The sequence below is a fragment of the Saimiri boliviensis genome, chromosome 1, assembly GCF_048565385.1.
Source record: "Saimiri boliviensis isolate mSaiBol1 chromosome 1, mSaiBol1.pri, whole genome shotgun sequence".
NCBI classification, from domain to species: domain Eukaryota; kingdom Metazoa; phylum Chordata; class Mammalia; order Primates; family Cebidae; genus Saimiri; species Saimiri boliviensis.
In genome coordinates this window covers 159,340,152-159,366,038 of record NC_133449.1, presented here as the reverse complement: position 1 = coordinate 159,366,038, position 25,887 = coordinate 159,340,152, and the positions used below count along the sequence as shown (strand labels likewise).

At 36.5% G+C, this 25,887-nt stretch overlaps 1 protein-coding gene across 2 annotated transcripts; it reads right to left on the bottom strand.

Annotated features, from left to right (window-relative positions):
• Positions 1–434: 434 nt before the first annotated feature.
• ZNF300 (zinc finger protein 300) lies at positions 435–18,639 on the bottom strand. 2 transcript variants are annotated; one of them, XM_074379087.1, is made up of 6 exons: positions 18,455–18,639; positions 17,615–17,752; positions 16,905–16,946; positions 6,161–6,287; positions 5,794–5,920; positions 435–4,252 (listed from the first exon to the last, which is right to left on the bottom strand). In XM_074379087.1, exons 3-6 carry the CDS (start codon positions 16,917–16,919, stop codon positions 2,707–2,709), a joined length of 1,815 nt encoding a protein of 604 aa, XP_074235188.1. In that variant the 5' UTR covers positions 16,920–16,946; positions 17,615–17,752; positions 18,455–18,639; the 3' UTR covers positions 435–2,706. The 2 variants fall into 2 exon arrangements, with proteins under 2 accessions (XP_074235188.1, XP_010342874.1); XM_010344572.3 differs by having other exon boundaries at positions 17,615–17,741.
• Between the last annotated feature and the right edge of the window lie 7,248 nt (positions 18,640–25,887).

Sequence of the window (25,887 nt, the reverse complement as noted above, 5' to 3'; positions counted from 1 at the left end):
CTCCCTTTTCATTGCTTATATTGGGTATTTATGCCTTACTTATTTAACTGTAATACCAGGGGATTATCAACTGTATTATTTTTTTCAATCAACAATACTTTTTTTTGAGACAGGTCTCACTCTGTCACCCAGGCTGGAGTGCAGTGGCACAATGACCACAGCCTTGAATTCCTGGGATCAAGCAATCCTCCTACCTTGTCCTCCTAAAGTATGGGGATTATGAGCATGAGACACAATTTTCTTGTTTTATTGTTCCTATTTTGTGTGTTTCCCTATTTCTTCACCTTCTTTCATTTTTATCATGTCCTTTTTACTTTCTTGGAGTTAGATCACAGCGTTTTTTATTCTAAACTACTGAGACAGATGCTTAGACATTTCCAGGCTCTCTTTTGCCTGATCTGTACTAACTGCTATACATCTTCCTCTATTACAGGTTTAGGCAGAATAAAATTTGTGAATGGTATGCAGTAAATTTGTTTTTTATTTGTTTTTCTCATATGGATAACTGAGCCAGAAACATTATTGAAAAGGTAAGTTTTCGCCCATTATCCTAGAATGCCAACTTTGTCATAATTCAAGTGTCTACAGATAATTATCAGTTTTCAGATTCTCTTTTACCATTACCTATATGACTACTGCAGTAATACCACACTGCCTTAATTACCACTGTTTTATAAGAAGTCTAATAAATTATCCAAATTTGTTCTTCAAAAGTGTCTTAGCTACTCTTGCCTTGGAGCATTTTTATATATAATTTTAGAACCAAATTATAAGATTTTTTTTGAAAGCTTGCTGAGGTTTTAATATGGGGCTCATTGACTATTGTGGAAAACTGATGTGACTTTGCTGAGGAGTGAAGAATATGACTAATCACATGTATTAGATACACTGTCAGGGGTAGTCATAGGATGCACAGATAAAAAAAATATGAAGAACAGACCATCAGAGTAAGCCTGATAAAAGAATTATGCAAAACAAGACATCAGAGTAAGTTCAATATAAGTATTGATGAAAACTAGGTATCTCCCATTTACTAATGGGGAGAAGCTTAGCTCCACATAATTGTAGCTTTAGTTCCATATAAATAGAGCTAAAAATCCACTAAAGTTTTACAGCCATGTGCTAGCTACCTAAATGCTACATAGTATTTTCATTTCTGTTATTTCACAATAAAATTAGCCATTCTATTTTATGATTGGGCTTGCTCCTTTGGATTTCTCTTTCCCCACCCCAACAATATATAAATCACCTGGGATGTGGGGGAAAGACATCTTTAATATTGAGTTCCCACATCCCTGTCCAGTGTGCCCTCTACTCTACAGTGGTTTGCAACCAGAGGAGTCCCATGTTTTCACAACAGACAGTTCAGCCAAGCAGGAAGGGGATCAAGTGGGTAGGAAATCAAGCAGGAAATATGTGCAGATGCTGTGTTTATCACACAGGCATTCTTATCCTTGCCAAGTATGCTCTCCTGCTGGTCACCTCCAGCAAGAGTGCTCATCTAAAAATGCTTATGGGGGAATAGATGGAATGACAAAAAGCATAGTAGTATATATTTTAGAGACCTAACATTCTCAAGGCTATGCAGGCATGACTTCTAACCTCAAGAATTTTCCCCTGTAAATTTTCAGGGAAAACAGATGGGGTTTCAAGGCAAGAATCACTAAGAAGTGAAGAGACATTAGGCAGGTCTTTATGTGCAATCACCACAGTTTATGTAAGCATATGTAAATAAATGAAAGTATTAAAAAATGTAACCTTAACATAGCAAAGATAAGGCCACCAGCATCAGAAGACAGTAAAATAAACCACTTACAGGGATGGGCAATCAAAAGCAGAGTGTCTGGAGGGCAAAGCAAGTTCAGATGTGGCTTTTACACATTAGTCTTAGCATCTAATACTTCGAGAGTAAAGATTTAAAAAGTACTAATATTAACTGAAAATGAGCACTGCATTGTATTTGTACTTACTAATAAAACATAGGGGAAGTATGTTTGCCTAAAGTCACACAATCTGTGAATCACTGAGCCAGGATTAAGCCCAAGACTATCTGGCCTCAGTGCCAGTATTTTTCAGCTACAAGTTCCCAGCTTGGGGGAGTAAAAGGGAGAACTGCTCAAAATACATCAATCTCAAGGTCCTTTCAGAGGTGCAGGTCAACTTATATGCTTGAGATGGGAAAATGCATACACATAAACTTTACTGAATATGATCAACCTATCTTTCCATATTTTGTATAAGAAATTTATATGTAGCTTTAGGGATCATGCTCCAGTCCCTTCTTAAAATAGTTTCTAGTTTTTATTTTGTTGTTTACTCAAGCTTTCTTCCATGTGTTTTATAGAAAATTATTTTATGGCCATTAATTATGCCAAAGTAATAACAGCAGTTTCAAAATGGCTGATTATCATTATGTAGTATAAGGAATATGCTACTTGACAATATTCTGTATGCTTAACTTGCTGTATTGATCACTGAGTTCATAACTTTAAAAGCTTCACATGCCATGTTAAAAATGTTCTTCATTTATATAACTTATTTTTCATCATCTTTGCTGGAAAAGTTAGGCACCACCATACTAGAAACATAAATTCCCTTAAAAAATTTTATCTATTGAAATATTGTCCCCAAGATTATCAAATTAATTGGGTTTCTAGTAAGTATTAAGGCTTGAGCTAATACTAAGGCTTTTCTGTGGCCAGTTCATTATGATTTTACCACTTTATGAATTCTCTGGTGTACAGTTAGTTGTGACTTCTGGATGAAGGCTTTCCCACATATAGCACATTGATAGGGTCTTTCCCCAGTATGAATCCTTTGATGTAAAACAAGGTCAGACTTCTGAGAAAAGGCCTTTCCACATTCAGCACATATGTAAGGTTTCTCTCCTGTATGAATTCGCTGGTGTCCTGGAAGGTGGGACTTCTGAGAGAAGGCTTTCCCACATTCAGTACATATATAAGGTTTTTCTCCTGTGTGAATTCTCTGATGTCCAATGAGATGTGACTTCTGACAGAAGGCTTTGCCACATTCACTACATTTATAGGGTTTCTCTCCAGTATGTGTTCTCTGATGTATGATGAGCTGTGACTTGCGGGAGAATGTCTTCCCACATTCAGTACATTCATAAGGTTTTTCCCCAGTATGAACTAACTGATGTGTAATGAGTTCCGTCTTCCTGCTGAAGGCTTCTTCACATTGAGCACATTTGTAGGGTTTCTCACCAGTGTGAATTCTTTTATGTATAATGAGGTGGGACTTCTCACAGAAGGCTTTCCCACATTCAGTACACTCATACGGCTTCTCGCCAGTATGAGCTCTATGGTGTATAATCAGCTGTGACTTCTGGGAAAAGGCCTTCCCACATTCTCTACATTCATAGGGCTTTTCCCCAGTATGTATTCTCTGATGTATAATGAGGGGTGATTTCTGGGAGAAGGCTTTCCCACATTCACTACATTCATAGGGTTTTTCCCCAGTGTGAACTCTCTGATGTATAATAAGGGATGATTTCTGAGAGAAGGCTTTTCCACATTCAGAACAATCATAAGGTTTCTCCCCAGTATGAGTTCTCTGATGTACAACAAGATGAAATTTCTCACTGAAGGCTTTTCCACATGCACCACAATCATATGGTTTCCTTCCAGTATGTATTCTTTGATGTACAATGAGCTGTGACTTCTTAGCAAAGGCTTTCCCACATGTAACACATACACAGGTTTTCTCTTTAGTTTCAACATTCTGATATTGAATAAGCAATTGTGTATTGCTTAAAACATTTCCATGCTGATTATCTTCAAAAGGTATTACTCCATTGTGAATCTTCCCAAGATTAGAGTTGGGCTCACTCTCACTAGATGATTTTCCAACTCCAAAACTTTGATCAGGTTTTTTTCTTGAACTGCTCTTATTACAACTCAGTATGTCAATATTTGGTTTTAAATTCTTTTTAAAAACATCATATTTATGGAATCTCTGTATTGATGTATCTGGTTCTATGCACTCTTGAAACATTTTTCCCAGTGGATTATATTTATGCCCTGATGCCTCAGTCACTGCTTTGCTGTTAACAAATGTGACCTGCTTGAAGAGTCTGTCTTGATTCTCCAGAAATCTCTGCAGCTGGCCATCACCTTGATAGACTTTTAAAACGGAGCACAATGAACCATCTTTTGTGACTCCTTTCAGTATCTTATGTTGGGAAAAAACTGTCCCCAAAATACATGACTCAGAGTTGTGAAGGTTACTCTTCCTGTCTAAAAGAAGAAAAGATACAATTTAAGAGTCATCACAAGAGTCAGTTGACAGACAGTAAGGAAGTGGAACAAACAGATGATCCAACATAGTACATGAACTCACAATAAAGGGATGGAAACAGGCCATCTCAGAAGACAGTACAGCATATAGAGTTATCAGGTGAATAGACAAGAATGTTTAACAGAAATATTCATGTAAAAACTAAACTTAGATGAAACAACGTCTGGGTTCTCATCACTCTAATTTTGGATTCTAGAATTTTCACTTCTGCTTTCTGAATAAAAAAACCCTTTTTACCGTTTAATTTCATTTATATTATAAATGATGTGCTACATATTCTTATTATCCTGCCATCACTCTAAATAAGGTATCCTCTGTAAGCAAAATACTTTAACTCTCGTCAATCTATTTTCCTAATAACTAACATAAATAATAGAAAAATCTAATATCCCATTACAGATCCAGCATCAAACTGAGAATACAGACTTAAATTCTACTACTCCCAATAAACTACTTTCTATACATGTCAAGTAAAGCTAGCAAAGGTCTCCCAGAAAAGCTGTATCTTCCTGACACTAAGATTTTGTTCGTATACTCTCTTTCCAACACTGTCTGCTTGTCTTCACCCTCCTCCTTCAGTCTCATCAGCATTTATGTCATTCAGAGCAGTTAGCAGTTATAGTTGCAAGCTCTGAAAAATGTCTCTCAAATTCTCCCACATCTCTTTAGACTCTAATTTTCTCTAAACTTTTAAAACAGCAACTGTATTTGACATTTAATTTTGTACAGTCATTTATCTGGGAATCTTGCCTTCTAAAGTACAAGTTATGTTCTTTTTTCTTTTTCTTTTTCTTTTCTTTTTTTTTTTGAGACGGAATTTCGCTCTTGTTACCCAGGCTGGAGTGCGATGGCGCGATCTCGGCTCACCGCAACTTCCGCCTCCTGGGTTCAAGCAATTCTCCTGCCTCAGCCTCCTGAGTAGCTGGGATTACAGGCACGTGCCACCATGCCCAGTTAATGTTTTGTATTTTTAGTAGAGACGGGGTTTCACCTTGTTGACCAGGATGGTCTTGATCTCTTGACCTCGTGATCCACCCATCTCGGCCTCCCAAAGTGCTGGGATTACAGGCTTGAGCCACCGCACCTGGCAACTTATGTTCTTGAAAGGAATTTGCCTTTTATTGCCTTTAAACCCTTTCAGGAAAGACACTATATATATAGTGTCATACAGTTGATGTATGTATATACACACATGTATGTATGTATGTATGTATACCATATGTATATATTTTTAATGATCCTGTCTCCTGCACATGTATGACAGGATCAACCATATGACACTAATGATCCTATCTCCTGTGTGTGTATGACAGGATCAACAAAAAATAGCACTCCATTGACAGGCTTCACAATTACTTATTGAGTGACTACTAAATTCTCAGCATAGAAGCAAAGAATAGGAGACTTCAATAAGGATAGAAACATAAGCTTTGGGCACCAAGCAATTAAAAAAACACACATAAACTGATATTTCACTTCCCTTGTCTCCCATCTGCCTGATATTCATCTGGATAGATCCAATTTGATATGTCTCTCTTTACGATCCATGGCTCTTCTCCTTGTTCCAACTTGGAGATGACATCTGGTTTGGAAACTGGATACCCTATTAAACAGAAATCACAGAGAATTGGGATTGATTGCACTAAAGGAAGAAGGGAAGATACAGTTTCAGGTGGTCTACAGTGAAGTCCAGTTAGCCCTCAACAAAGGCATAACCTCCATTTGCAAAGGTATGAAGGTCATAAAAGTCATGACATGTGTCAGAAACTACGTCATCACAGCAAGTGATAAGGAAAGGCACTTGATTGGACAACTCTGAGTTATTCAAGGAAGCCATCCTTACCCATTGAGACCAGGTGGCTGTAGTTCTCCAGCATCACATCCCTGTACAGGGTCCTCTGAGCAGGGTCAAGTTGCTGCCACTCCTCCTGGGTGAAATCCACAGCCACATCCTTGAATGATACTAATCCCTGTAACAGTACATTCCTGTTCAATCTGAAGTCATCCTTCTCATAATTTCTACTATAGTGTGCACAACTACACCCACACCTAGTTTTGTATCATATAGTTTTTGGAAAAAACAACATAAAATCCTGTTTTTAGCAAGCAGAGCCAGGCATATGAGGAGAAAAAAAAGAGGTAAACCATAAAATGCCTACCTAATACACATAGTAATTTCATAAGTTTTAAAGGCAGCACCCAAATAACTGAGAGGAAAATGGTTTATTGGATGAATAGTAAACAGGAAAATAACAATGTTGAAGAAATATTATGGGTTGAGTTGTATCTCCTGAATATTTACATGTTGAAGTCCTAACCCCCAGTACCTCAAAATGTGATATGTCTTGGAAACAGGGTCATTGCTGATATAACTAGCTACATGAGGTCTTTAGGGTGGAACTGAATCCAATATGATCCATGTCTTTATCCAAAGGGGGGAAACTTGAACACAGACAAAGACAAAGACGTGTATAGATGGAAGATAATGTGAAGAGAAAAAGAAGATTGTTAAGAAGCCAAGGAGAGAAGAATGAAACAAATACATCCCTCACAGTCCTGAAGAAGGAACCAATCCTGCAGACACCTTGATTTTGGAGGTCTAACCTCTAGAACTATGAGACTAAATTTCTATTGTTTAAGTCACCCAGTTTGTGGTACTTTGTTATAGCAGACCTAGCAAACCAATACACTATATCATACCTGGGCAAAAAGAATAAATTCTGATGGAATAAAAATTTAAACTATAAAAAGTGCTAAAGACAGGCCGGGCGAGGTGGCTCAAGCCTGTAATCCCAGCACTTTGAGAGGCCGAGGCGGGTGGATCACGAGGTCGAGAGATCGAGACCATCCCGGTCAACATGGTGAAACCCCGTCCTACTAAAAATACAAAAAATTAGCTGGGCATGGTGGCATGTGCCTGTAATCCCAGCTACTCAGGAGGCTGAGGCAGGAGAATTGCTTGAACCCAGGAGGCGGAGGTTGCGGTGAGCCGAGATCGCGCCATTGCACTCCAGCCTGGGTAACAAGAGCGAAACTCCGTCTCAAAAAAAAAAAAAAAAAAAAGTGCTAAAGACTATACAAGTAACAAAATAAGAAATGGGAGAATTAGTGATTATAGAGCAGAAAAGCCCTTTGTAAGTACACTTTTTTAAAAAAAGAAAAGCTACATTTAGAGAACTATAGAATGTCAGAGCTCTAGAAGATCATTAATCTAATCTCTTTATTTCACGGGAAAATGACCTTAGCTTCCCCAAATTTAATAGCTCCCTTATATACATATAATAGCTAGTAACAAAATGAATATACCAATTACAGTAGCAACAAAAAACAAGAAATCCCAAATAATAAACTCAACAAAAAATGTACAGAAAACATTAATGAAGAAACCACAACAAATTAGTGACATAACATCAAAAAAGAATTTGGGTAAGAGTAGAGTTATAAAACGTTTCTGGAGGGAAAATTGCCTATTTTAATTATGTCACCATTATCCTCACAATAGGTGTTAAGTAATAGCAGAAACTAATAGTGATTTGTATTATTTTAAAAAAATTGTTCAGACTTTTTCCCTAAATATTCCATTATTACCAAATATCACTTTCAGAATGAAACTGATTATTTCAAATGTCAACACTGCCTGCTTAAAAGCCTCCTTTGTTTTCTTCTTTGCTAACAGTCTCATCTCAGTCGTCTCAAATCTCAGGTTTTCTCTCATCCCACACCAATTCCATATGCACACCATTAAGCTGCCAAACATTTAGTTGTCCATGACAACCCTATTAATTTTCCTGTTGTACATATAAGACAACTGAGGATTACAGTGGTTAAATAAATACTTGCCAAATTACACACTAAATATATGATTGATGAACTCTCATATCTGCAAGATTTATTCTCACTCAATACTCTAGGTTGACTACTGCAGTCCAAACTGCCTCCTTGATACAGTAAACACCATGATCTTTTATATTTTATCATTTCAATACCACCCTTAGTTGACCTTTTCCATGAAGGTCTATTTTAGTTTTCATCCACTCTCTATTTTAGTTTTCCTAAAATCTTCAGCCTTCCTAAAATCACTCTGTCCTTTCTACTTTTACAAATGCTGCTTCCTGTCCTCAGCCTACTTCCCTCATGAGCCAAGGTTAATAGTCATTTAAGCCTATTACCTGCTTCCTTAGAAACCTGGTTGTTCCTCCTTCTCTGCTATAACAGTACCTGCTCCCATGTCTGCTACAGAAGTTTTATGTGTTAATGTTGGTTTCCACATCTTTTTTACTCATTTTCTCTCTGCAGTCCTCCCAGAAGAAAACTAAACCTAAATCTGCTTGAGATATTCAACAACCAGGCCAGTGCATATGACATATACTGGGTACTTAAGAAACATTTGTTAAAAAGAAATGAATAAAGATTATAAAGAAAAAGTAAATTAAAATTCATGATTAGTTAAAAACTATTTTGTGTATTAGTCTACATTTTTTTGATCTGAAAAGTAACATAAAGATAATGGAATATAGAGGAAATCCATTCTGAGCCATAAATTCATAGATGTTATAATTCTCACATTCTGATTTTGCTTTATTAATGATACTCAAATGCTTCCATATAAGTAGGTATAAATTTCTTAATTTTGAAAAAATATAGCACACAATCAGTGGAAAATTATACTTTTGTCACCTATGAACAACTTTTACAGCTCGGTCCCCGGGGAAATGGAAGTGCTACGAAGAGATGGAAGCAGTGAAAGGGAAGTAGGTGTTACAGACTGGAAAGGAGGCTCTGTGTAATAATGACTTCACTTCTGGATGCTAGGGAACAAATATAAAGCTTTCCTCCTGAAGAAACAGCATTTAATCAACTAATTAGCCATAGTAGTTGGATTTATTGAGCTAATTAAAAAATCCATTCTCCTTCAAAGCAGTGCTATATAACAGAAATATAAAGCTAACCAGAGAGGCATGTTCAGATGTTCTAGGAAACGCATTCCAAAAATTATTTTCAACAATATGTATTTATTCTAACATATTACTCAAGATATCATTTCAACATGTAATCAATCCTTAAAAACTACTACTGAGTTTTTTTGAAACGCAGTATGTACTTAACACAAATCTCAATTCAGAGTAGCCAATTTCAAGAGTTCAGTAACCAGATTTGGCTGATGGCTACTATATTAAACAGTATAGCTCTAAAGCAAAGCTACTGAAATCCAAAAACAAAAACAACAATGAAAAAATCTTTTTGCAACAGAACTCTAAACTCTACTGTAAAATATACATAAGGACTCCTAATGTAAAAGCTGATTTCAAGATTTGACAATGATAATAATGATGACGATATAATCATAACAGCTGACACTTAAATACACTACAAACGATGCCCCAATGATAGTTTCAAGCATGGTTTTTACTCAATTCTCACAAAAACCCAATAAGGATTATAATCTCAATCTATAAGGTGAGGAAACAACCCCAGGCAACCAGGCCACAAGGAAATACTATGCACCTGCTAAAATAATCAAAAAGAATTCCATATAGATTTATTGAGCTAATTTAAAAATCCATATAGAACTCTCCTTGATTATTTTATATAGACTTCTCTATAGATTTCCACATAGAATTCTCCTTGATTATTTTATATAGAATTCTTTATAGAATTCTCCTTATTTTATATAGAATTCCATATAGAATTCTCCTTGATTATTTAATATAGAATTCTCGATTATTTTATATAGAATTCTCTATAGAATTCCATATAGAATTCTCCTTGATTATTTTATATAGAAGTCTCCTTGATTATTTTATATAGAATTCTCTACAGAATTCCATATAGAGTTCTCTTTGATTATTTTAAATAGAATTCTCCTTGATTATTTTATATAGAATTATCTATAGAATTCCATATAGAATTCTCCCTGATTATTTTATATAGAAGTCTCCTTGATTATTTTATATAGAATTCTCTACAGAATTCCATATAGAGTTCTCTTTGATTATTTTAAATAGAATTCTCCTTGATTATTTTATATAGAATTATCTATAGAATTCCATATAGAATTCTCCCTGATTATTTTATATAGAATTATCCTTGATTATTTTATACAGAATTCTCTAGAATTCCATATAGAATTCTCCTTGATTATTTTATATAGAATTATCTATAGAATTCCATATAGAATTCTCCTTGATTATTTTACATAGAATTCTCTATAGAATTCCATATAGAATTCTCCTTCATTATTTTAGATAAAATTCTCTATAGAATTCCATATAGAATTCTCCTTGATTATTTTATATAGAATTCTCCCTGATTATTTTATACAGAATTCTCTATAGAATTCCACATAGAATTCTCCTTGATTATTTTATATAGAATTCTCTATAGAATTGCATATAGAATTGTCCTTGATTATTTTATATAGAATTCTCCTTGATTATTATATATAGAATTCTCAATTATTTTATATAGAATTCTCCTTGATTATTTTACATAGAATTCTCTATAGAATTCCATATAGACTTCTCCTTGATTATTTTATATAGAATTCTCAATTATTTTATATAGAATTCTCTATAGAATTCCACATAAAGTTCTCCCTGATTATTTTATATAGAATTCTCCTTGATTATTTTATACAGAATTCTCTATAGAATTCCATATAGAATTCTCCTTGATTATTTTATATAGAATTCTCAATTATTTTATATAGAATTCTCTATAGAATTCTCCTTGATTATTTTACATAGAATTCGCCTCGATTATTTTATACAGAATTCTCTATAGAATTCAATATAGAATTCTCCTTGATTATTTTACATAGAATTCTCGATTATTTTATATAGAATTCTCTATAGAATTCCTTATAGAATTCTCCTTATTTTATATAGAATTCTTGATTATTTTATATAGAAATCTCTATAGAATTCCATATAGAATTCTCCTTGATTATTTTACATAGAATTCCCAATTATTTTATATAGAATTCTCTATCAAATTCCATATAGAATTCTCCTTGATTTTATATAGAATTCTCGATTATTTTATATAGAAATCTCTATATAATTCCATACAGAATGCTCCTTGATTATTTTATATAAAATTCTCTATAGAATTCCATATAGAATTCTCGTTGATTATTTTATATAGAATTCTCTTTGATTATTTTGTACAGAATTCTCTATAGCATTCTACATAGAATTCTTCTTAATTATTTTATATAGAATTCTCCTTGATTATTTTATACAGAATTCTCTATATAATTCAATATAGAATTCGCCTTGATTATTTTATACAGAATTCTCTATAGAATTCCACATAGAATTCTCCTTGATTATTTTATATAGAATTCTCCTTATTTTATACAGTATTCTCTATAGAGTTCCATATTGAATTCTCCTTGATTATTTTATATAGAATTCTCCTTGATTATTTTATACAGAATTCTCTATAGGATTTTATATAGAATTCTCCTTGATTATTTTATATAGAATCCTCCTTGATTATTTTATACAGAATTCTCTATAGGATTTTATATAGAATTCTCCTTGATTATTTTATATAGAATCCTCCTTGATTATTTTATAAAGAATTCTCTACAGAATTCCATATAAAATTCTCCTTGATTATTTTATATAGAATCCTCCTTGATTATTTTATACAGAATTCTCTATAGAAATCCATATAGAATTCTCCTTGATTATTTTATACAGAATTCTCTATGGAAATCCATGTAGAATTCTCCTCGATTATTTTATATAACATTCTCCTAGATTATTTTATACAGAATTCTCTATAGATTTCCATATAGAATTCTCCTTGATTATTTTATACAGAATTCCCAATAGAATTTCATATAGAATTCTCCTTGATTATTTTATACAGAATTCTCTGTAGAATTCCATATAGAATTCTCCTTGATTATTTTACATAGAATTCTCGATTATTTTATACAGAATTCTCCTTGATTATTTTACATAGAATTCTCGATTGTTTTACATAGAATTCTCTATAGAATTCCATATAGAATCCTCCTTGATTATTTTACATAAAATTCTCGATTATTTTACATAGAATTCTCTATAGAATTCCATATAGAATTCTCCTTGATTATTTTACATAGAATTCTCAATTATTTTATACAGAATTGTCTATAGAATTCCATATAGAATTCTCCTTGATTATTTTATATACAATTCTGCTTGATTATTTTATACAGAATTCTCTATAGAATTCCATATAGAATTCTCCTTGATTATTTTATATAGAATTCTCCTTGATTATTTTATACAGAATTCTCTATAGAATTCCATATAGAATTCTCCTTGACTATTTTATATAGAAATCTCCTTGACTATAGAGGATTCTCTATAGAATTCTCCTTCATTATTTTACGTAGAATTCTCGATTATTATATATCAAATTCTCTATAGAATTCCATATGGAATTCTCCTTGATTATTTTACATAGAATTCTCGATTATTTTATATAGAGTTCCCTATAGAATTCCATATAGAATTTTCTTTATTTTACAAAGAATTCTCAATTATTTTATATAGAATTCTCTATAGAATTCCATATAGAATTCTGCTTGATTATTTTATAGAGAATTCTCCTTGATTATTTTAAACAAAATTCTCTATAGAATTCCATATAGAATTCTCCTTGATTATTTTACATAGAATTCTCCTTGATTATTTTACGTAGAATTCTCCTTTATTATTTTATATAGAATTGTCTATAGAATTTTATATAGAATTCTCCTCGATGATTTTATATAGAATTCTCCTTGATTATGTTACACAGAATTCTCTATAGAGTTCCATATAGAATTCTCCTTGATTATTTTGTGCAGAACTCTATATAGAATACCATAAAGAATTCTCCTTGATTATTTTATAGAGAATTTTCCTTGATTATTTTATACAGAATTCTCTATAGAATTCCATATAGAATTCTCCTTATTTTATATAGAATTCTCTATTATTTTATACAGAATTCTCTATAGAAATCCATATAAAATTCTCCTTGATTATTTTACATAGAATTCTCCTTGATTATTTTATACAGAATTATCTATAGAGTTCCATATTGAATTCTCCTTATTTTATATAGAATTCTCCTTGATTATTTTATACAGAATTCTCTATAGAATTCAATATAGAATTCTCCTTGATTATTTTACATAGAATTCTCCTTGATTATTATATACAGAATTCTCTAGAGTTCCATACAGAATTCTCCTTGATTGGGCCGGGCGCGGTGGCTCAAGCCTGTAATCCCAGCACTTTGGGAGGCCGAGGCGGGTGGATCACAAGGTCAAGAGATCGAGACCATCCTGGTCAACATAGTGAAACCCCGTCTCTACTAAAAATACAAAACTTAGCTGGGCATGGTGGCGCATGCCTGTAATCCCAGCTCCTCAGGAGGCTGAGGCAGGAGAATTGCTTGAACCCAGGAGGCAGAGGTTGCGGTGAGCCGAGATCGCGCCATTGCACTCCAGCCTGGGTAACAAGAGCGAAACTCCGTCTCAAAAAAAAAAAAAAAAAAGAATTCTCCTTGATTATTTTATATAGAATTCTCCTTATTTTGTATAGAATTCTCTATTATTTTATGTAGAATTCTCTATAGAATTCCATATGGAATTCTCCTTGATTTTTTATATAGAATTCTCTATAGAATTCCATATAGAATTATCCTTGATTATTTTATATAGAATTCTCGATTATTTTATATTGAATTCTCTATAGAATTCCATATAGAATTCTCCTTGATTATTTTATATAGAATTCCCCTTGATTATTTTATATAGAATTCTCTATAGAATTCCATATAGAATTCTCATTATTTTATATAGAATTCTCTATAGAATTCCATAGAGAATTCTCATTTTATATAGAATTCTTCTTGATTATTTTACATAGAATTCCATATAGAATTCTCCTTGATTATTTTATATAGAATTCTCCTTGATTATTTTATATAGAATTCTCCTTGATTATTTTATACAGAATTCTCTATAGAATTCCATATAGAGGGCCGGGCGCGGTGGCTCAAGCCTGTAATCCCAGCACTTTGGGAGGCCGAGGTGGGTGGATCACGAGGTCGATAGATGGAGACCATCCTGGTCAACATGGTGAAACCCCGTCTCTACTAAAGATACAAAAAATTAGCTAGGCATGGTGGCGCTTGCCTGTAATCCCAGCTACTCAGGAGGCTGAGGCGGGAGAATTGCCTGGACCCAGGAGGTGGAGGTTGGGGTGAGCCGAGATCGCGCCATTGCACTCCAGCCTGGGTAACAAGAGCGAAACTACGTCTCAAAAAAAAAAAAAAAAAAAAAAAAAGAATTCCATATAGAATTCTCCTTATTTTATACAGAATTGTCTATAGAATTCCATATAGAATTCTGCTTGATTATTTTATATAGAATTCTCCTTGATTATTTTATATAGAATTCTCCTTGATTATTTTATACAGAATTCTCTATAGAATTCCATATAGAGGGCCGGGCGCGGTGGCTCAAGCCTGTAATCCCAGCACTTTGGGAGGCCGAGGCGGGTGGATCACGAGGTCGAGAGATCGAGACCATCCTGGTCAACATGGTGAAACCCCATCTCTACTAAAAATACAAAAAATTAGCTGGGCATGGTGGCATGTGCCTGTAATCCCAGCTACTCAGGAGGCTGAGGCAGGAGAATTGCCTGAACCCAGGAGGCGGAGGTTGCGGTGAGCCGAGATCGCGCCATTGCACTCCAGCCTGGGTAACAAGAGCGAAACTCCGTCTCAAAAAAAAAAAAAAAAAAAAGAATTCCATATAGAATTCTCCTTGATCATTTTAGCAGGTACATAGTATTTCCTTGTGACCTCGTTGCCTGGATTTTTTCCTCACCTTATAGATATGGAAAGATCTGTCAGTGTATCCAAAAGACCTTTATATTGACATGGAAAGATCTGTCAATGTATCCAAAAGACCTTTATATTGATATGGAAAGATCTCTCAATGTATACAAAAGACCTCTATATTGGACAGTAAGTTAAAAATCAGATTGCTGAAGAAAATGTTTACTATAACATTCTTTTTCCAAGGGAAAAGCGCAGAAAATAGGGGACATTCTGACACATTTGTACTTTTAGGTATATACAGTTAATTACAGCTATATTCATATCAAAAAGGTTTGGAAAATTAGAAGCAATGGTTAACACTTATTATCCTGGGAGAAGGGGAGTTTAAGTTAAATGGTCTCTTTGTTTTAAATTTTTATCTTTTATATAATTTTAAATATTATACCATGCATAGAGCAAATGCTAGCAGAAAGAAAAAATAATACAAACTTTTAAAAATCAGAAAACAAAGAAGGAACAGCCTTGAAATTGACAGGAATTCAACAAATTAGAAAGCACAGCAGAAGATATGGCACATCAGGGACCTCTGCCCTCCAAAGATTTGCCAGATAATTTAAGAACTGCTTTTTTGAGAGAAATATATAGTTTAAAAGAACATTCAAAATATGCCTATCTTATGTTAATGAATTTACCTGCAGATAAAGCTGTATTATAGGAAGCATCTGTAATCAATTTATTCCTCAAAAGCAGAGGTCAACAAACTTTTTCAGTAAAGTTTATATTTTTGGCATTGCAGGCCATATGGTTTCTGCTGCAACTACTCAGCTCTGCCACTGTAGCAAGAAAACAGCCACAGACAACAGGTAAACAAACAGCCTCGCTGTGCTCCAATGAAACTGTTTATAAAAACAGTTGGAGAAGCGGCCGGGCACGGTGGCTCAAGCCTGTAATCCCAGCACTTTGGGAGGCCGAGGCGGGTGGATCACGAGGTCAAGAAATCGAGACCATCCTGGTCAACATGGTGAAACCCCGTCTCTACTAAAAATACAAAAAATTAGCTGGACATGGTGGCGCGTGCCTGTATTCCCAGCTACTCAGGAGGCTGAGGCAGGAGAATTGCCTGAACCCAGGAGGCGGAGGTTGCAGTGAGCCGAGATCGCGCCGTGGCGCTCCATCCTGGGTAACAAGAGCGAAACTCCGTCTCAAAAAAAAAAAAAAAAAAAAAAAAAAAAAACAGTTGGAGAAGAGAATTTGGGCCATGGATAATAATTTGCCAACCCACACTCAAGAATAAGGTTCAAGGAGTTTGGCTAGACCTTATGGTACATCGCCTCTAAAAAAGAGCATTTTAAGATACCACTACAAGAAACCTATTGTGGATTTGCCATAGGAGTGTTGGTGAGGACACTGTGCTCTCCACCTCCTAGAGTAAAAGCCAAAAAGGATTTTTTTTTTTTAAGACTTATATGGCAAGAAATATTTTCTTAACATGGGAAATTTATCTTTCTCTTTAGGGAAATGCGAATCGTGTAACTCATGATGTTTGCAAGAAATATCAGAAAAATTAGTACACTGATTTATGAAAATGGTTTCCAGCCAGGTTTTTTACATATTACCTAGCAACTCTTTCTAGGTCTTCATCTTTATTGTTACCACCTTTTCCTTAATCCAGATTTTAGCTATCTTTACTTTCCATTTTATTATATGGAAAACCAAAGAAGAATTCTTTTTTTAAAAAAGCAACTCACCTGGGACTTCATCATGTTTTGTTCTTCCAAAAGGCCAGATGACTGAAAAAGCAAAACTGGTGATCAGAATGTTTTTTATAGCCCAAACCCAGACCGCAGCTTTCACTTTCACCGGTTTAGCAACAACTAACATCAGAAGTCAGGTAGCTAATGGGCTATCCTGTGGGATAATGTTGTTTGAGCCTTACAGAAGGATCAGTAGGCACCATGTAGAGGAGGGATCATTCTTTACTCCTCTTTTACCTATAATATGATCAACATAGAAGCTGGCCAAGGTTTTATCATTGGGTAGATGTGAAGATATGTTTCCAGTTGATTTAGTAACAATTTATTGCTCTCCCAGGGAATCAGGAATTCTATTTATAGAAGATTTTCATGAGGCAATAATCATGGATGGATATATAGAGACATAAGTGAAGATGGAGCTCCTTGGCAATAGAATGACTAGATGGAAAACTGAAGCATTCATTCCCTATTCCTAAAAAGAAGCAGCAGCTGAATCCAACAATCTTCCAAAAACTCTCTTATTTCCCCCAACTCAGAAAACTCTCATTATATCAATATGCATGAACTCAAGGGTTAATTTTAAGATGTTTTTTGTTTAACTTTGTTTTGCTGATTTTCAATGGCGCTATTGTCTGCATACAAAATGGATTTAGGTTTCAACCACTGAAAAAAGAGAATATACTGCAATGCAGGAAGGTACATACCCGGTAAACTTTTCTCAGTCCTGGGACAAGTCATGCAGACAGAGCTGAACTAGTTCAGAGGAAGTGGGGGCTCCCATTACCGACGGATTGTTTTATATGGAGCATCCCAGGCTGTATCAAAACAGATCTAAAAGGAAACTAAAGAAACAGTCATACTTATCTCTGGACACCCAGCAGATGCTCAACAAATGGTTTTCGAATAAAAGATAAAATGATTTCAATAAACTTAGAAAGTGGAGACTGAAATCAAACTTTTCATTATGATTCTGTCAGTTTTGATTTGTTTGGTCTTGTTTTTAAATGATCATTTCTGATGGGGGCACCAGGCTTAAGGGGCAATGGTAGACTAAGAAAGGATGTGAAAAGGGGCTTGACCTTTCAGAACTCAACAGTTGCCTATGAGCTGGAGAAATTTAATGGAAGTAAAGGCCTTCCCCAGTAAAACGTAGCTGACCCCCATGACACCCGGGTCCCATCACTGTCTCCATCTAAATCTCGGAAGTCTCAGGCCTAGCAATTATGTACCCTACTGAACTCTCCCATACAATTACATAGCTACTCAACACCCCCATCATTTAGTCCATAGCCTTCTATCACTGATTCCTCAGAGCCCCCTAAATCACTGACACCAGTTAAACCCACCAGTCGGTCCACCTGCACGCCATTCCTGACCCCAAAGACACCCCCTCACCTCTCACTTCCCAGTTCCTAATCACATCTTGGACTCCCACATAAAACCAACACTAATCCCACCTACCTCCCCAAACAGTGACTTGATAAACCTCCTACCACTGACCCTCACGGGCTCCTCTCCTCCGGTTACCAATCCCACAGACTCACCTTGGACCGAACACATCACCGCCGCTGACTCCTAGCTCGATTATCAGATCCCCTAAACCCCCATCACCGTTGAATGGGAACCGCTGTCACATCCATATTGGCGAACTCTCTCGCTTCCTGTCCGCGAGCGCAACGCTGGGCTCCCCAGGCAGGGCTGTTCCGTACCGGGCGGTTTTGCCCGTTTCGCATCTTCAGCGGCTTTGTTCAAAAGGCAACATGGCTGCTCCCAGATGCTGTTTCCGAAGGGGGCCGCCATCTTGAGAGCCTGGTCGTTTCCGTACGAGCGGAGGATTTGCCGGGTACTGAGCCTGAGCGTGGGCTGTACCACCGTGGCAGCAAAGGGAGGGGAAGACGACGGGAAGGAGGCCTACGACGGGAACAGTAAGGTGCACACTTTTGCAGACAGACTTTACTAGAGAGATTGAAGAGGAAGTTGGAGTGAGCCGCCGTCTACTGGAAGAATGTTTCTGACGTAAGGGGAGGAATTTGAAATAGTCCCGTGGAAGTGTTTGTGAATGGTACAGCCCCATGCCGGGAGATTCGATTTGCTGCGAGGGGTAGCGTGGAATGGTGCGGTCCTCACCTGGGAGATGTCACCGAGGGAGGAGAGAGGGCCGAAATCTGGGGGCGAGGAGGGCTGAACGACCGTTGTCAACTGTAGTTATGCCAATAACAACGGTAAGGAATGCTTATAAGAGAAACTGATACTGCAGTAATAAATTAATAGAGGTTGACTGAAGAAAAAACGGAAATTAAGAGGCTGGGAAGAGGAGACTGAGGCACAAAGAGAGGGACAGTGAGAAGCAGAGAATAGAGAGAAAATGGGGGAAATGGGGGCAGAGGGCGAGCCTAGAAAGAAGGAGAAATGGGAGACTAAGAGAAAAAAAATAGACATAGGAATAGAAGTGGGAAGCCAAGGGATAGATCGCTGTAGAGAGACTGAGACAGAAAAGAGACTTGAAAAGCAGAACCGACAGAAGGGGAAGACTGAGGAGATTAGATTTCGCAGACAACAACCACCGTGATTTTTTTTAAAAAAATGAACCAGCCGGGCGCGGTGGCTCAAGCCTGTAATCCCAGCACTTTGGGTGGCCGAGGCGGGTGAATCACGAGGTCAAGAAATCGAGGCCATCCTGGTCAACATGGTGAAACCCCATCTCTACTAAAAATACAAAAAATTAGCTGGGCATGGTGGCGTGTGCCTGTAATCCCAGCTACTCAGGAGGCTGAGGCAGGAGAATTGCCTGAACCCAGGAGGCGGAGGTTGCGGTGAGCCGAGATCGCGCCATTGCACTCCAGCCTGGGCAACAACAGCGAAACTCCGTCTCAAAAAAAAAAAAAAAAAAAAAAAAAAGAACCAGCCAAAAGAATACTAAAATTTTTATCTTAACCTTTAGGGCTTACATCAAGCTTTACAAAAAAATCCATGTTCACAGACCAACGTTTCATTTGTATGAATGAATACAATTTTGAATCATAATTTTCACACAAATCATGCTTTTTGATATATTATGAAATAGGCAGCAATTTTACATTTAGCCATTTTATTTCTCCTGTCAAAACAAATGCAGACTTAGGTAAGAAGACAATGTATTCAGAAAGACTGTCTGCATGAAGAAAAATGCTCCAATCTCAAATCTGCAAGCATCACAATATCCAACAAAATGGCTTTCTTTTTTTAAATAGGGAAGAGTAAGAAGGGTTGACAGAGCCGGGCGCGGTGGCTCAAGCCTGTAATCCCAGCACTTTGGGAGGCTGAGGCGGGTGGATCACGAGGTCAAGAGATCGAGACCATCCTGGTCAACATGGTGAAACCCCGTCTCTACTAAAAATACAAAAAATTAGCTGGGCATGGTGGCGCATGCCTGTAATCCCAGCTACTCAGGAGGCTGAGGCAGGAGAATTGCCTGAACCCAGGAGGCGGAGGTTGCGGTGAGCCGAGATCACGCCATTGCACTCCAGCCTGGGTAACAAGAGCGAAACTCCGTCTCAAAAAAAAAAAAAAAAAAAAGAAGGGTTAGCAGGAACTTTGTAGGGAGGAGGATATGAGGTAGGGGTGTGCAGGTGGCAAAACTAGGGCATTTCTACAGGAATTGTTGCTGTTGTCACGGGATTCTGAGAATAAGCGGTTAAGGGGAGACGTTCTGCATCATAGTACATTAGTGCAGTGTTTCAACTCACAGCGAGCCAAAATGTAGGAGCCTGCGGGGAGGAGAGAAGTCGGACTAAAGTTTGGTCAAGACAAAGAGGGTAAGAAATGGTTGGTTGTGAGCACTTAACTTCATATCTCTATTTGGACTTCCACAGTTACATCAATATTTATTTCTTGCCTTGAGCTTAAGACAGTGTAGACACTGAATTAAGTGGTAAGGGTATATAGTAATGATTAATTCAGAATCCTCAGCCTCAAGGAGTGATGCCAGTGTAAGTTGTGGAGTCAGGAAAGGGCCAGACTCTGCTGCTATTCCTATGCGGAGAGCCTTGTAGGAATTGTAAAAACTTTAGTTCTTCATCTTAAGAATGATGGAAAGCTGTCCTTATATAATATACTATTTAATTAAAAAAGAAAATGTTGAAGGAACAGGGAACCTCCCTCATAATGAAAGGAAGAAAATTAAAGCCATAGTAAGATACCATTTCTTATCTATTTGCTTATAAAATATTATTCTAATTTGGCAATACCGTTAGTAAGGCCGTGGGAAGTAGGAACTTTCATGTATTACTGCTGGAACAGCAAACTTGTATAGCCGCTATTTAGAGGGGTTGGCAATATCTAGCAAAACTACATGTATTAGTTATCTGTTGCTCTGTAACCAATTACCCAAAACTTAGCAACTTGAAATTGTAAATATTTATTGTCCCATAGTTTCTGTGAGTTAATGAGAACAGCTTGGCTTGGTGGTTTAGGTTTAGTCTCTCATGAAGTTGCAATCAAGCCGTTGGCCAGGGCTGCAGTTATTTCACGGCTCAACTGGAGGAGGATGTGCTTCCAAACTCAATCAAATAGCGGTGGGCAAGCCTCAGAATATCAGTTTCCAAGCTTGCCTAGATGGCTGCTTACAGGCCTCAGTTCCTCACTATGTGGGCCCTTTGTTAGGCTGCATTACTGCTTTCATGCTATGGCAGGTGTCTTCCTCTTCCTAACACTGCCTCGTGATATGACAGCTGACTTGTGTACAGACAAGTGAGTCAAGGTGGAGGGAACACATACAAAACAGTAGCCACAGGCTTTTAATAACCTAAATTGGAAGTGGCAGCTGGTTACTTTTTCTGTATTCTATTGGCTAGAAGTGAGGCACTCAGGCCAGCCCATCATCAAAGGAATGGGAATTGAGCTGTACCTCTTAAGGGGAGGATTAACAAAGAATATGTGGACATATTTCTAAAACCACAGCACTATGTAATTTTCACCCTATGATTCAGAAACCCCACTTGAAGAATATATTCCAGAGATATACCAGCAGAAAATAAAATAGCCAAAAGATGATTTATTGCAGGACTGTTTTTAGTACCAAAAGATAGCACATAATACAAACATTTAAAACAGTACTATTTGGCTGTGGATGTGTATGTGAGAGGAGTTGGAAGAGAGAGAGAGGGAGGGAGAAATATATCTTTCTGTACTAACGTGAAGTGAATTTCAGGATATAATATTATGTATCCTGAAATTAATTATATTAAGGATATGTAAAAAACAGAGTGGAAAAATGAAGATAATTTGCTATTACCATCTTTAATATAAAAGTGAATGAATATATATATATTATATATGTATGACATATGTATAATAAGTTGCAATGAGAAACGAATAAAGTGATGACTTTGCCCAGTCCTTTTTATTTACACCAGTTATATCTTCTATACAATCATCATAAACCCTGGATTAGCAAATACCAAACCATTGCTTCCAGGGGAAAAATAAAATTATATATATAAAATATTATTTTGTAAAATTTTGTGTAACTATAAAATATTATTTTATAAATAAAATCCCAGTTTGGACTTTATATATATATATAATAATCTTTAAAACAACTTATCCTGGGTAGATTTTATTTTATTTTACAAAAGAGAAAATGAGGTTGAGAAGTGTTACCTTGCCTAATGTCACTCCATTAACAGCTGTAGCTTCTTGTACATGACTGTGCTGCCCCTTCTGTCTCCATCCTCTGGTCTTCTCTATATGAGAGCTGAAACAAGAAGCCAGAGTATTGCCTTGTTCTAACTCAACTATGTGCACATGAAGTGACTCACATTTTTGCTTCTCTGTGTGTGCCTGCAAATAATTGCAAAAGTGCTGTGAGTATCGATTTTGGGGTTATAAATAGATTTTAGCAAGTAGGTGAATTTGCAGATGCAGAATTTGTAAATAATGATGATCGACTAAATATATACTTACCTTAAAAATTTTTCGGCCGGGCGCGGTGGCTCAAGCCTGTAATCCCAGCACTTTGGGAGGCCGAGGCGGGTGGATCACGAGGTCAAGAGATCGAGACCATCCTGGTCAACATGGTGAAACCCTGTCTCTACTAAAAATACAAAAAATTAGCTGGGCATGGTGGCACGTGCCTGTAATCCCAGCTACTCAGGAGGCTGAGGCAGGAGAATTGCCTGAACCCAGGAGGCGGAGGTTGCGGTGAGCCGAGATCGCGCCATTGCACTCCAGCCTGGGTAACAAGAGCGAAACTTCGTCTCAAAAAAAAAAAAAAAAAATTTAATGAATAATGGAAAAATAAATCATCAAATAAAACATTATCTATAAAGGGTGTTATTTCCTATTAAAATGTAGTAAATCACCCAAAAATGTAGTGGCATAAAAATGTACATTTGTTGTCTCACAGTTTCTGTGGGTCAGGAATATGACAGATTATCTAGGTTTTCTGCTTTAAGATCTCTCACAAATCTGTAATCAAGTTATCATCCAAGGATAGAGTTTCATCTGCAGGCTCCTTTGGAGAAAGATCCACTTCCAAGCCCAATCACATGATTTTTGGCAGGATTCAGTGCCTCAATGCCTCAAGAATTATTGAACTGAGGGTGTTCACTTCCTTGATAGCTGCCAGCTGGAAAGAAAACACTCACAATACCTTGCCATACAGAATTCTCCAACATGGAAACTTGCTGATTTAAGGAGGCAAGAGAAAGAGTCTGTAAGGAGATGGTAGCCACAGTCTTTTATAATCTAATTACAAATGATATTCCCTCAATGTTGCCATATTCTACTGGTTAGAAACTACTTACTTATATGGAAGTGATTACACAAGGTCATGAACACCAGGAGGTTGGGATCATTGGCGGTCATCTTAGACACTTCCTAACACACAGAAGAAGGAAATAAGACAGAAGGGACAGAAATAGTGCCCACTGTCCTTTGAATGTACCATGTTCTGTTTATTTTACTTTAGAACCACAAAAAATTACATGATTGTAAAACAAATTTTAGTACTCACTGTCCTTTGAATGTAACATATTCTCTTTATTTTACTTTAGAACCACAACAAATTTATGTAATTGTAAAACAAAATTAAATTTTAGAAAATAATTCCAAACTTTTGCTTTTGGCCAGGATGAAATAACAGGGAATGAATGCAGACTTGTATTGGTCCGTTTTCACACTGCTGACAAAGACATACCCAAGACTTGGTAATTTATTAAAAAAAAAAAGAAAGAAAGAAAGAAAGAAAAAAAAGGTTTAATTGACTCAGTTTCATGTGTCTGGGGAGGCCTCACAATCATGGTGGAAGGTGAAAGGCATGTCTGACATGGTGGCAGACAAGAGAGAAGTGAGAGCCAAGTGAAAGGGATTTCCCCTTATAAAATCATCAGATCTCATAAGACTTATTCACTACTACAAGAACAGTATGGGGGAAACTGCCCCCATGGTTCAATTATCTCCCATTGGGTCCTTACCACAACACATGCGAATTATAAGAGCTACAATTCAAGATGAGATTTGGGTGGAGACACAGCCAAGCCATATCAGCACTTATAACTGAAATGATTTTTAAAGCAGACAACTATATGAAATAATGGTTTTAAGACATTAGGCATCACACAGTAAAGGAGATGGTAATCCTCAAGAGATGAGAAACAAATGAATTGACCCCTTTGCCCAGTTTACTTGCTTGAGACAATTTCCAAGACAAACATAGAAAGAGGAGCCCAGGCAGAGGTCAGCAAACTCCCAGAGTTAAGCAAAAATAACTAATAGTCTGTGGAGACCAGGGCAAAGGACAAAAAGTTGAAAGCTGCTCAGAGGGAGATCTCCAGATATTTGCAGAGTATTCAGTGGAGTATTGGTTAGTGCATATATGTAAAGAAACTACCAGAACCTGGGAAATAACGAAAGAATAAAAGGAAACAATTGGAGTTTATATTTAAAGCCAAGATTCATGCCCATTCCTGCCAGCCAGAGTAGAAAACTTTACAATCCATGAGGTATTGGGAAGAGTGTGCAGAATGATGTTGCCTCAGTAGTGGGGAGTCATTAGTTCTAGATTAAAATCTTGCTGTCATGCCACCTAATAAATCATACCTGAAGGGATCAAAGCATTCCCAAGTAACCTAACAAAACTGCAGAACAGTGGTTCGAAAATATGTATTAGAACACAAAATTATCTAGCATTCAACAAAATAAAATTTGCTCTGTCTGGCATCATATCAAGAATTATCAGACATGTGTAGACTTAATGTTTCCCCCTTAGATCAGGAACAAGGCAAGTGTATTCACTCTCATCACACATTCAACATAGTACTGGAAATTCTACCCAATAAAATAACACAAGAAAACAAAATTAGAATTATAAGCATACAGCTCAGAAGGGGAAGAAATAAAAGTAGACACTTTGTATGTATGTATGTGCATGACATGAATGATTCACATGTAGAAATCCAAAGGATTTTATAAGAAATGCCTAGAACTGGAGTGATGTCAAAAAATATGGCAGAATAGGACACTCCTGACTATCCCTCCTCACCAGATGCCCAAATAGACACCTGCACATGGATCAGTTACCTTCAAGAGAAAGCCAGAACTAGTTGAAAGACCCCTGTACACTGAAAAATTAAGAAAACATCCATATCAAAGTGAGTAGAAAAAGCAGAGACGTGGGTGGGGAGGGATGGTTTAAAAAAAAAAAAAAGAAAAGAAAAAGCAGAGAAGAACTCATGAACAAACTCTACCTTGAGCACAACACCTTAGGATTCCCATCTCCTAGGTTTGTCCTGAAGAAGGGTTCTTACCACTCATATAGTACCCCAGCTTTTATGATCCCTGCCAGTGGGTTTGGCTCTTAAATTACCTTGCACGGAGAGCAGCAGGGATTTGGCACTGGATAATTTCTTTGAAGGACAAAGATCACAGAGTGGTTTTGAATCATGCAAACACTCTCAGGAGCTATAGCTCATGGGTTCATTCCAGCTTCTGGCTTCTT

What these genes read in the sequence shown, in the direction of transcription:
- ZNF300 (XM_074379087.1), bottom strand. An exon ending in CAGCCACCTGGTCTCAATGG is followed by an intron (nt 5,921 to 6,160) that starts GTAAGGATGGCT and finishes TCTGTTTAATAG; the next exon opens with GGTATCCAGTTTCCAAACCA. An exon ending in GCAGATGGGAGACAAGGGAA is followed by an intron (nt 4,253 to 5,793) that starts GTGAAATATCAG and finishes TCTTTTAGACAG; the next exon opens with GAAGAGTAACCTTCACAACT.